This window comes from Triturus cristatus, chromosome 5_1, assembly GCF_964204655.1.
Source record: "Triturus cristatus chromosome 5_1, aTriCri1.1, whole genome shotgun sequence".
In the NCBI taxonomy this organism is placed as follows: Eukaryota; Metazoa; Chordata; class Amphibia; order Caudata; family Salamandridae; genus Triturus; species Triturus cristatus.
Window position 1 is genome coordinate 543,042,291 of NC_140587.1, and position 12,544 is coordinate 543,054,834.

A 12,544-nucleotide genomic window follows, 5' to 3' on the forward strand; every position below is an offset into this window, starting at 1 on the left:
CTTCTGTCTCCGTCAGTGCTCTGGAGGCGAAGCTTATCGTCTCCACTTCTCCACTTCCTCGGTCTTGCATGAGTACAGCGCCCAACCCCTTGTCGCTGGCGTCCGTGATGAGTATGGTGGCGCCTTGCGGGTCGTAACCCTTGAGAGGCATCGCTTCTAGGATCCCTTTTTTGATGACTTCAAATTCCGCCTGGGCTTCCGGTGTCCATTGGAACACCGTGCTTTCTCTGGTTAGCCTCCTCAAGTTATAGGTCTTGGATGCGAATTGTACCACGAATTTACTGTAGTACTCCGCCATCCCCAGGAAGGACCTGACCTCCTCCTTGTTCTTGGGGGCCGGAGCTTCAACGATGGCCTTCACGTTTTCCATCTTGGGGGTGACCCCTTGTTGCCCTATTTCGTGGCCTAAATAGGTCACCGATTGCATTCCCAACCGGCATTTCGACCATTCCGCCGTGAGACCTTTAGCTTCCAGCGTCCGTAACACCTTTTCCAGAGTCCGGTCATGGTCCCTCCTATCTCTGCCCATCACCAGTATATCGTCCTGGAAGTACTGCACGTCCTTGCAGTCTCTGAACAGCTGGTGCATCATCTTCTGGAAAACGGCCGCCGCCGAGGCCAGCCCGAACGGCATGCGACAGAATCTGTAGCACCCAAACGGGGTAATGAACGATGTGAGACTTTTGCTGTCCGGGTGTAGGGCTACCTGGTGGTAAGCCGATGTAAGGTCGATGGTGGAGTACCACTGGACTCCTCTGGTTCGTGCCAGCATCTCCTCTATCTTGGGAAGGGGAAATTTCTCCACCACTATGTTCTTATTGAGTTCTCTCAAGTCTACGCAAAGCCTGACCTTCCCGTTGGGTTTCATCACGACCACCAAAGGCGCCAACCATTCGGCACAGGTTATGGGTTCTATGATGCCCTTCTTCTCCAGGTCTTGGAGTTCCGTCTGGACAGCTTCCCTTACTGCAATGGGCACATTCCTTACTTTGTGTGCTACTGGTGTGGCTCCTTCCTTCAGCACTATTTTGTGTTGAAATTTCTCCATTTTTCCTACTGCACCCCCAAACACTCTCGGGTAGTTTTCCTTCCATCTGTCTGTGTCCAGCCATTCCACCTGGTCTGTGAGCAGGATCTGTTCCTTCCCCCCTGGGTCGAGTTTTATGCCCAGGTCGCCCTGGTCCAACCATCCCAGGACGGAGGGTCCTTTCTCGGCCACGTACAGCTTGCACCACGCCGTACGGCCTCTGAATTCGAACAACAGGCGTCGGTACCCTAGCATGGGGATGCGATCACCATTGTATGTTACCGGTCGTATGTCTAGTTTCTCCAGCCTAGGGCCCAACTTGGGTTGGAATTGTTCTACCCACACTGCACGCTGTACTATGGTGAATGGGGATCCGGTGTCTGCCACAACCGAGATGGTTATGCCGCCCACGGACATTTCCAGGACCGGTTTGGTTGATCTCTTGGCATCCACGCTCAGTACCTGATCATATATGCACAGTACGGTGACCACCTCCTCCTCCGTGGCGTCTTCCGGGTCTTCCGCGCTTTGGTCCATGTATTTCACCACTCCTTTCTGTTGTTTCTTCCGACACACCTTCTCGTAGTGGCCCATGATACCGCAGTGCATGCATTTGGCTCTGAAGGCCGGGCAACGTCTGTCGTGGGCTTCGTGGGACCAGCTTCCACACCTGTAGCACGTTTTCTTGCTCTCACCGTCCGCTTGTTTCCCTTGCCATCTGTTGGTTCCTTTGGTTGTGGGAGGCTTGGGTTTCTGGTCCCTGCGGTGATCACCCTCCTGTATCCTGTTCACCATGGTTGGGGCGCCTGTGTCTTTTCTGGTAGCATCGGCGCACCTCTTCGAGAGTTCCGCCCTCTTCACAATGACCATTACTTCCTTGAGTGTGGTGTCCCCACTCGCCCACAGCTTGTCCTGCACGTTTGTACTGGTGGTGTGCATGATCACTTGATCTTTTATAAATTCGTCTTCCCACAGTGCGTACCTGCACGGGGCTGCTAGCTTCCTCAGTGCTGCTACGTATTCTTCGATGGATTCTCCCACCTTTTGTTTCCTTTGCTGGAAATTATATCTGTCTACCGAAACACAGACGGTGGGGCGGTATCGCTCATCCAGGTCCTCCACCGCGTGCGCATACACGTCATCGTCTGTGTCTTCTCTCTTCGTGGGCACTAGGCTCTTGTATATTCTCAGACCTTCAGGCCCTAGATTTAGTAGCAGGATGCGTTTTTTCCTCTGGGGTGTGAATTTCTCTTCGTTCTCGTCCTCCAAAACCCCTATGAAATTGTCTATGTATTCCTTCCAGTCCTCCCATTTCATCATTGGTTCACCGGGTTTCGTTAGGAATTGCACCGGTGCAATCGCATACCCTGCCGGGGTACTCATCTTTGCTTCCTTGGCGCTTGTTTCGACGGTGACTTTACTCGGGGGGCTGCCTGGGGTGTTGTCGTTGTTTCTTGTGTGCTCGATCCTCTGGGGGCTCTTGTCACTGGGCCCCACTTCCTCCTCTTTGGTAGCCAGTGCAGCGCTTTCTGTGCTTGATTACGTGCGAGGGCAGCTCGTGTGCTTTTATTGGTTGAGAACGGCGTCGTCTCTGTGGCCTGTTTGTGGTTTGGTTACTGTACCGTGGCACTGCCACGCTCCTCGGGTGCTCTGTGCCTGGGGTCGATCTCCGCAGTTGGCTGGGTCGTATCTCGTGACTTCCCCCTTCCAGGCGGCCCGTGCGGTGTTTTGTTTGGGCTTGATGGCCTGGTAGCGTGTCTTCCTTCGACTCGTGGGGCCACGTGGAGTGTAGCCTTCTACTGCGCTTCCCCCCGTCGGTCCGGTTTCCGTCCCGACCTCGTCGCCACTGTAATGTTGGTAAATGAGCACTCGGACCAAGTGTTATCTTTCCGCTATGTTTATTGGCACAACAGTGAGCAGTTACACCTAGGAGCGCCGGCCATCTCTCTCTCTCCGCTCGCTGCCACGCACACCTCTCCTCACGCTCCGCGCTTACTCCTGCGCGCGCATCCTGGCGTCAACCTGCGTACCCGCGTCACGTCACGTGACGCGCTAACAACTAGACCGCTACACACCCCTGTGTTTAAAATGCACAAATTATAACTTGACTTTCTTGTATGGACTCTATAGTTCGCCGCCCCTTTGTTGGAAGTGTTACCCTTCCTCCTTTGGTTGACCAGTTAACTCCTGCTTAGTTGCGCCCCTGGCGCAGTGACCCCTATTGTTACCAGATGACCCCTTAATTTAATACTGATTTGAATTTAAAAGCTAGAGAATCTGCATAACGCCAACAAACCAATCTTCTGACTCAGTCCAAAGCAACTTCCAATGTCAATTCTCGATATTCTAAGTAGCGGCGGACTAGCTTGCCAATTTGAAAGAGACTGCAGTGCAGCGCCGACAGGTTGGGCTAGTTACGATACCCAGAGAGCTACGTTCACTTGTCTTGCAGTGGTGACGCGTGTTATGTGTTGATGGGGACATAAGGGAACTGCGAACTTTTTAGGGGCAGAGGGTCGGTGAACTCCTCGCGGGGCTCTCCCGCAGGTAGCTGCTAGAGGCCTGAGAACGCTAGCACTCACACACCCACAAGCTCCTGTGTTGACCCTTCAGAAGCTGACACGAGGAGCGAGGAAGAGGCGTGACGGACCGTGGGGAGGAGGCGTGTCCCATGTGACGGAGCCGGTTGAGCGGCATCTGAGTGGTCGTTCGCTGACAGTGCCTCCTCGCGTTCTGCCTCGGCCGGAGCGACAGCAGCGCGTGCCGCCCGCCTCCAGCCGCCTCCCAGCGCTCGCTTGTCTTCGAACCGCTGCCCTCCTGTGCGCGCGCTGCTTCTGAATGACGGGTGGCCGGTTCGACTTCGACGACGGCGGCACGTACTGCGGCGGCTGGGAGGATGGCAAGGCGCACGGGCATGGCATCTGCACGGGGCCCCGCGGCCAGGGCGAGTACGCGGGCTCCTGGGCGCACGGCTTCGAGGTGGCGGGCACCTACACCTGGCCCAGCGGCAACACTTACCAAGGCTACTGGGCGCAAGGCAAACGCCATGGACTGGGCATTGAGAGCAAGGGGCGCTGGCTCTACCGCGGGGAGTGGGCGCATGGCTTCAAGGGGCGATATGGGGTGCGCCAGAGTCTTGCTACCCCCGCTCGCTATGAGGGCACTTGGAGCAACGGCCTACAGGACGGCTACGGAGTGGAGACTTATGGGGACGGAGGTGAGTGACCGTGGAAGACACCTGCCGGCGAGTCCCGGCTAGAAGTATGTGTGGGGAACAGGTGCCGAGTGTGGAGCTTAAAACATCCTGTGCGCTGTCACTGGCAGAGGGGCGTGGAGCAAACCACGCAGCACCCGTGCCTTGAGGCTGCTCCCAGAGCGAGCCCAGTGCACATGCTCTGTCACTCAGCATGGCTTCCAAATTTAGTTCCAGCCAGGGCCACAGAAGCAATCCGCTGCACCACTCAGTGGTGCAGTTAATCTAAGCTAACTCTGCAAATAACACGACAACTTGCACCACGTGCATCTTGCTTACTGACCTCAGCAGCTTGTACTGTGCATTCCTTATTGAGAATAACCGGAGTAATCGACACTGTATGCATTTTGATGCTCCCGACCCCAGAAACCATAACAACAAAACACCCTTGCTTAAAAATACCATCACGTGCATCTTCTCGACCGTTCTGTAGATAAGCCGAGCGATATGCATCGCATTTCTATTGCTAACTTAACTTCCAACCGAGCGTCCAGTATCCTCCATTTCACATGTCCCCAACAGCTTGAGCTGCTCTAAAAATCACATCTTCAATTTACACCATGTGCCTCTCGCTAACTATCCTAATTCCCACTATATGGCCGATGCTGCACCACGTATTTCGTGCAGTCTGCACCACTTGTGCATCTTGTTACAGACAATAAGTCTCTGCACCTTAGGTTTCGGTTTCAAACCCCTTCTTTGGATGTGCATGGCCCTGCTTGCACGAGACAGTAGCTGTCTGTGCTTGTACACAGTTTACGTTATCGGACGCCAGCAGCATTCAGTGCCCGTAAGGCCCCACCCGACACCAATAGTCTAGTCTGCGCTTGTATATCGTGCGCGTCTTTAGACGTCTGCATGCTTCTGCCACTCTCTCCAGCTGACACCAGCAGGCTACGCTTTTATACTGTTCTTGTTGAACCCCAACAAACGTTTACTACTCACTACATCTGTCGCCAGAATCTGCCCTTTCACACAAACTGACGCCATCAGCATCGTGCACACATCTGCCACTGACTGCATCTGACACCAGCAGTCTGCACTTTTAAGCCTTTTGATCAGACGGTCGCCAGAAGCCACACTTCTGCCCTCACTGCCACGGATGCCAGCTGGCTTTGCCAGAAATGCTCCTCACTGAACATTGTTTATAACAGTAGCTTACGCTTAAGGGTGCCCCTCAGCTATAATATAAGGAATTAGTAAGGACCCTTTTGCATCCCAGTATCATTCTTTATGGAGATAAAGTGAACTTTTTAGTATTGACTGGTTGCACTCCTAAAATGCCCACGGTAACAGTGATCATTGCAGGTGCCTATTGAAATGTACGCAACATCGCTCCCCACCCGTGGTGAAACGTTTTCCTTACCATAGTAAGTAGAAGTGGGCGAGGCAACAAATTAACAGGGAGAGCCGAGCCAAGGGTCTTGTTAGGCTCTTAGAGTCTATGCACGAGCCGAGCCCTGAAAAAGATTGCTATGTAAACCATAAAACAAACATCATGTAGAATATGATAAAGCCTCTACAAAATTCCCCACACTGTATTTCTTTAACACGTGTAAGTAAGACTTTAACATGAATATGTCATATTATAGCACTGCGTTGAGGCGCACTTAATACAAGTGGTGGCTTTTAAACATGAACCGTTAGTGAACTAAGAGGCAAGACAGTTGTCATGTAAACAATGTACTTGGCCCTTTTACAGCAACATTACACATGTACGTAGCCTAGATTATTATGGAGTAACATTATCGTCTATTGAATTAACACAAAAGGTTTTTGTATAGCTGGTATTCTGAACTCACATATTTGAAAATGCTTTCATACGTGCAAATAAATGAAAGGAAGTTTTGGTGAAATAAATTATTTGCCTAAGATCATATAATTTAGGCAAGGAAGTCACGATCTATGCAGGTTTTCTGGTTTCAATTTGTACAAATCAGGTATAAATTATTATCTAATTGTCTTTCCTTGTTTATGTTGATGCGTAGTTTTTACCTAATTGTGCATTTTCCTGCAGTTTTTATATAGCTCGAAATCGTTACAAAGGTATTGGAGCGTTTTAGGTGAGCACCAGTTACATTACACAAGGTCACATTCATTTTTTACAGGCACCGGTATATTGAGTGCTATGCTCAGAATCGCAGGATGTTGAGCGATGCCAAGACGCAAACCTGGTTCCCTAGTTCCCATGTCTGCAGCTCTGGCTATATTGCCACATTCTGGGTCGAGGTAGTGTGGCAGGCAGAAGCTACTTGTAAGATTGGCTCATCATGGGCTTATAGTTCCAACAGGACCTCTGGCTGAGCCACACTCAGGCTTCAGACTCGAGCTTGGCTCGCCCACCTCTAATAATGTTATATGCTCTTCCCATGCCTCTTTCCAAAACGTTCTTGTCAGTCAGCACCCTATATGCCCACATTAACGCTTGAATGCAAGCAAATTACATTACACTTTGCACCTTTTCGGTTTCGCTGAAACTCACAACCCTCCCTCTATAGATGCTTTGTGAAGCAAGCTTTCAGCACGTACCCAGCTGCCCTCCCTGTAATGGTGGCATATGAGCACCTTATATAAATATTCATCTAATTTCCTGAGGGAAATAGTCATTTAAGTACAGCTCTGGGCAAGATTAGCTCCAGCGATAAAGCCAAGTTACTACTTTTCAAGTCAGTATTATTCTCTTGAGAATACAGAATGGGAAGAAGTTTGGAAAATAAATGCACATGCGGCAGAAAGGAAATACATACCAACACTACACCCACATACTTGAAGGAATAGCACGAATATTCTTGCAAGTAAGAGGGCACTATAATGTAATACATACAAAATACATAAAAAATAAGAAAGGTTGACTTACGGCCAGGATAAAATCTGATGTTACCTTATCTCAAATTTGTAGGTCATTTTCAAATTGCAAACAAACTCTTCGAACGTATTTGAAGTAACAATTGTTAAGCTTAGCCTCCTCCTTTTTGACCTTTTAGCCATGATGTGTCCGTTAAGTACTTGAGCTGAAGACACCCACTTGGCTCCACTCAAAGTTCTGATAATAGAAGCTCCTCATTACCACTGCTACCCCGATATCGTTACCCTAATCTGATCAGGAGCTTACTTTGGCATCCCTCATTTGTTGTGGAATTGCTCATCACTTTGGCCATGCATGGGAACACCAGACTGCATACCACAGTGAACTATTCCTCTTCGCAAAGCTGACTCATTCCTTTTTACACCCAATCCATCCAATCACCAGAAGTCCCTTACATAAACTGGATCAACATGAACCTCACTTTCCTCTCTGTGATTGCGCATTGCCAAACAGCTTGTATGCCAAACTATTTTATCTCTCAACACTGTAGCATTGGTTAAGATTTATAACTCTTAAAGCTTCTGAAAATTCAGTTTCTTCCAGATCTACCATGGTGCCTTTCTTGACTGCTGGAAAGTGGTTTATTAGTAGGTGTAGCCAAGGACCTACCACGACTAATAATGTCACTATCACAATATAAGGTACAGTCAATGTATCAATAAATTATTCCCGTGCTCAACCCTTGGTAGCTGGCAATGAGCAGGCAGGCTTAATTTAGTAGACACAGCGCACAATAAAAATCCAACTCTAATTTATAAAAATAGATTATATTTTTATGAACAGATAGACACCAAAATAAGAAAAATCCAATGTCGGGATTTAGAGAGATGAATTTTTAAAGATTAAAAGTAAAACTAGTTCTTAGAAGGAAACAGCACTCAAAGGTTTAAAAAAAAGGTTGTGCTGGACTGGGGCAAAGTAAAAAGTTCTTAAACTTTCTTCCAGAAGTATTTCTTGATGCAGGAAAGTAGTCCACAGCACCAGCCAAGGGTTCAGATGCTCTGGTTTTCCTCTTGGGATCTGGGACTACAACTCCCACAATGCACCTTGTCAGCTTTATGGAGCTTTTAACAAAAGTTGATCCAAACTTATGGAACGTCTTCCAGAAAGTGCCCTTGAGGTTCCAAAGTGTCCACAACACCAGTCCAGTGGTTTAGAAGTTCTGATATGCGCCTTGGGATGTTGGGACTACAATTCCCACAACGCACCTGCCAAATCCTTAAACATCCACTGGACACCCTCTAGGATGGGAACTTATTGATGGCAATGATGCAAGTGGACTCTAACCTGTTTCTTGCAGGGACTCAAATTCTTCTTGAAGCAAGGCAAAGTCCTTAGGGCTGTAGTCCCAGAATGTGCAGCCCTTTGGGGTGGAGATCCAGTTTCCAGCCTGGCATTCCTTCTTCTTGTAGTTTCAGGCAGCAGATCTGAGTTGCTTGTCAACCCTTCATATTTATGTAGTGATCGTGGGCGTTAAGCGGTGGGGACATACCTGACCAATGGGATGCAGGGTGCCACTCTGGTGTATGACAACTTTCTCCAAAGCATATTCTTGCCCCAGAAAGCACTATTGTTCCAAAATCCAAGATGGAGAAATTTTCTCCTGAACGGTTCGATCAGGCTAAGCCATCCCACTGGTGTGGCTAAGATTCCCTAACACTCACCTTCCAGCTCTTTCCCTAATCAAATGACAGGAACTCCTGTGTGGCTCGGGGTACAGGATATGGGGTGAGCATGTGCTGTCCCAAAGTGCCATTCTCCCTTTGAAAACCAGTTTGGCCACCCCACCCTCATCCTGCCTTCTGCATTTTCAGCTCTCCTCCCACAGAAATCCTTTGTCTCTCTCTAGCAGGCCACTTAACACATCATCAAGACAGCTTGGCTCAACCTGGGAGAGGCTAGCCAATCAGGAGGGGGCAGCTGGTAGGCTTGATTTTGGCTTACAGAAAGGACAGGCTTATAACTTTTTTCTATAATAGCAATTATAAATTTAACAGTGGCACATTATTGGATTTATCATAACTATCATTTTGAGTACTTGAATTATATTTTTAGCTCCTTTCTATCAGTAGTTGTACTTTATTAAAGTATTCCCATGTTAGCCTATAGAGCCAATGCATTAATATGGGAAACACAAAATGCGAAGTGTTTCCCTCACCAGGGCATATAAAACTTATTTTATAATGTCCCTGCTTACAGTTGCAAACACCTTACCCATGGGGCACCTAGGGGAGACATATGAAAAAAGAAGGTAATTTACTACTTTGGAAGTGCCTTCAATTCAGAAGTCGAGTTTGCATATAATGAAACTTTTAAAGCAGTCTGCAAGGCAGGGCTGGCTTTTAAAATCACAGCAGGCACCGCAGTAGTGCACACTTAAGTGCATTAAGTCTACTGGGCCTCTAAACCTACATGCTGTACCATATACTAGGGACTTGCAGGTAGGTTGTCAGTACCAACGGTAATTATACCCAAATACCATGTACTTTTAATCAGAGCACAATCACTGGGTCTGGTGAGCAGAGCACAGTCAGAAACCAGCTTCTAGTAGTCAAAGTGGGGTGGCACTGCAAACAGGTTCTGATTTCTCACATTGACCCACACTCATAGTCGTTCCTACAGAATAACAATTTTTAAGTTTTGTCTTCAGACAGTTTTAGCTGTCTGTCAAAGGCCTGTCTTTTCTATTACATAACATACTTATCAGATTTCGGATCAGCTTCTTTCTCTTGACTGGATTACTTTGTTTTCTATCTTCAAACATTTCTTTTGATTCAGTAGTTTTCTTCCCTGCTTTGTGGTTTTTTTTTTCCCAATGGGGGTCATTTTGGTCTCACAATATTCTGATTAGACAAGTTGTATCCTTCACCTGTTGACTTGAGGTGGCCTTTTCCCCTTAACTTTTCAGCGCTCAATATGTAATGTTATGAGATGCGCCCAACCCTGTTCCTTAGTTCTAATTTAATTTTTTTTTTTTTTTAATGAGGGCTAGCAGATGAAATTGTTACTGTGGCATCTCATTTCATTTTTTGGTGCTGGCGTGCACTGATTATTATAATTTTTTTACTTTAAATTTAATAATATAAAATGCCTGTTGGCCATGTTCGATTGGTAAATTAAAGATTCCAAATAAGATGCTGGTGCGTCATGATGCTTGCATCATACATGCTCATGCATGGGCTGCCATGTTGGAATGGCTCCATGCCTTAAGCAAAGGTGCTCATCTGAGGCAGGCTTTTCTTTAATGGAAATCCCATTCAGAAATTGCAGCCCATGCATCCTGGCGCCCTCATGGTTCTTTTGGCATTAGTAAATGCCAATGCAAGCTTGCTTCGGCAAAGCCAATGTTTAGACCTTTAATGGTGAGACATATTGGCTTTGCCAGTGCTTGTTTGCACTGTGTTCCATCATTGTACTCATTGTATACTGTCATTGCTCTCATGAAATATTGTCTTGCGGAGACCATTCCATCATAAATTGTCCCTTTTGTAAAGGTAATCTGTTCTCTCATGAGCCAAAATGGACATACACAGTCACACTATTAGTTGTAGTGCAGTACACCCATAGCATCAACTTTACCTCAATTTTCCCATTTTGCCTATTGCTATTTATCACTTCCATCATTTTTGTCACCTTGTTAAATTTCTCAATTCTTGTTCCTGCCGTGCAGAAATAATTGATTAACACAATAACGTAAATTTGAAGCTCCACCTACAGGGTTCCTAATGTTGATTTCTAATGCCTCCAATGGCATACTGATGAGACATTCCATTGTACACAGTGATCTCAGTGTGACTTTCAATTTATTTTATTTCTTACACTAACCACAGTTTCTCATCCCACTTTTCACCTCTAAATATATCCCAGTCCAGCTGTACAGATGTTTAATCCTCCTAGTTTTTTTTATAATTCCTAAATGTCCTTCATGGCATAACTTCAAAAGTCTCTTCCTTAACCCTTCTGGAGGTACTACTTTACCTTTACTAAACAAAATCCTATTTCCCTTTGTCAACTAATTCATTACTATCCAAAATGCTTTTCCTTTCCTATGTAAGCACCGCATATCTGATCTACATTTGTTTAAATATTTCTTAATTTCACTAAGGCTATTATATTTGCTATAACTCTCCTTCCATTCATTCTGCAATCTCTTTCACATCCTTCCCATCCAGCCATGCAACCTGACAGTTATCCCACTCATCACATGGACATTCTCTTACGGGTAAGGGCATTCTGCCAAGAAAAAAATCCACTCCTTGTGTGTACACCTGGAACATATTGTATCTTGTAGTTACGATTTTCAGCCTCATAGATAGCTTAGCAACTGGTACCCAGGCATTCACTAAACTGTTCATAGCATTGATTTTTGTTAGGTGCTTGTGATCACATCTCAATACAAACTTTCCAAGTGAATTGATGGTAGTGTTCCAAATGCCACATTAAAGCTAATGTTTCATTTTCAGTTACTGGAGAGTGCTCCTTTTATATAGAGAGATAAGACAAAGGAAGCAAAGTGTATTTCTCCCTTTTGATTTAGCCCGAGTAAATGTAGCATCAAGACCCTTTCCACCAGTGTCAGTTGTGACTATACTATTCGGCACTTTGATCATACCCTTGTAAGGGTGGCGCTTTGCAGATTATTTTCCTTGTCTGAACAATATTGCTTTGACATTCTTTCAACTACATGACTTCTACTTTGTTTTCTAATAACTTTCTCAAAGAATACTTTTATTATGTACATTTTCTAACATTCTTTGAATAAAACTTGGCTTCCTCTGAGAATTATGTGGATTTTTTTCAGGAACAGGTGCACCCTTTATTATTTCACTGAATCTTTTATTTGGTTTTATGTCTTCACAGCTCACCGCGTGGCCTAAGTATGCTACACCTTGTACTACAAATTTACATTTGCTGCAGTCTGTGATCAAACCCTTATCTTGACTATTTTTAAAAGCTCCCCATAATTTGTATTGTGCTTTTTTATCTTTGGGAGTGTAAATTTGTCGACTAAATGTCATTTAGATATCTGAGGTCGAGCTAGAGCCTCACACTGACACTGGTAAGTTTTGCCAGTGTGGCTAACCCTTTAGAAGACTCTCCATGTTTGATGATCCCTGATTCTTGTAATCTCTTCAAATCCTGCCCTCATCTCTTAATATCATGGACATATTTCAGACCTTATGATTCTTAGGTTTATAACCTTCATTTAATAGTTATGTTGGAAAATCCTTCTACTCTTCCAATGTTTTCAGAAAAAACAGCGTATAAAAACATTTTTCCAGTATTTACATTTTCACTCACAAGTAAAATTTGCTCTGGGCTATTGGCGTAGAGAATTCTATCCATTGACCACTAATCAATCATATCAAGTACAGACAGACCTTTCTCTGCAGTGCAG

At 46.1% G+C, this 12,544-nt stretch overlaps 1 protein-coding gene across 1 annotated transcript in view; it reads left to right on the plus strand.

Annotated features, from left to right (window-relative positions):
* Positions 1–3,691: 3,691 nt before the first annotated feature.
* The window catches only part of JPH1 (junctophilin 1), a 454,495-nt gene continuing 445,642 nt past the window's right edge, over positions 3,692–12,544 (plus strand). The window contains exon 1 of the mRNA XM_085605419.1: positions 3,692–4,244. Within this exon, the coding sequence (XP_085461545.1) occupies positions 3,866–4,244 (379 nt within the window). The 5' untranslated portion in view covers positions 3,692–3,865. The remainder of the gene's footprint in view (positions 4,245–12,544) is intronic.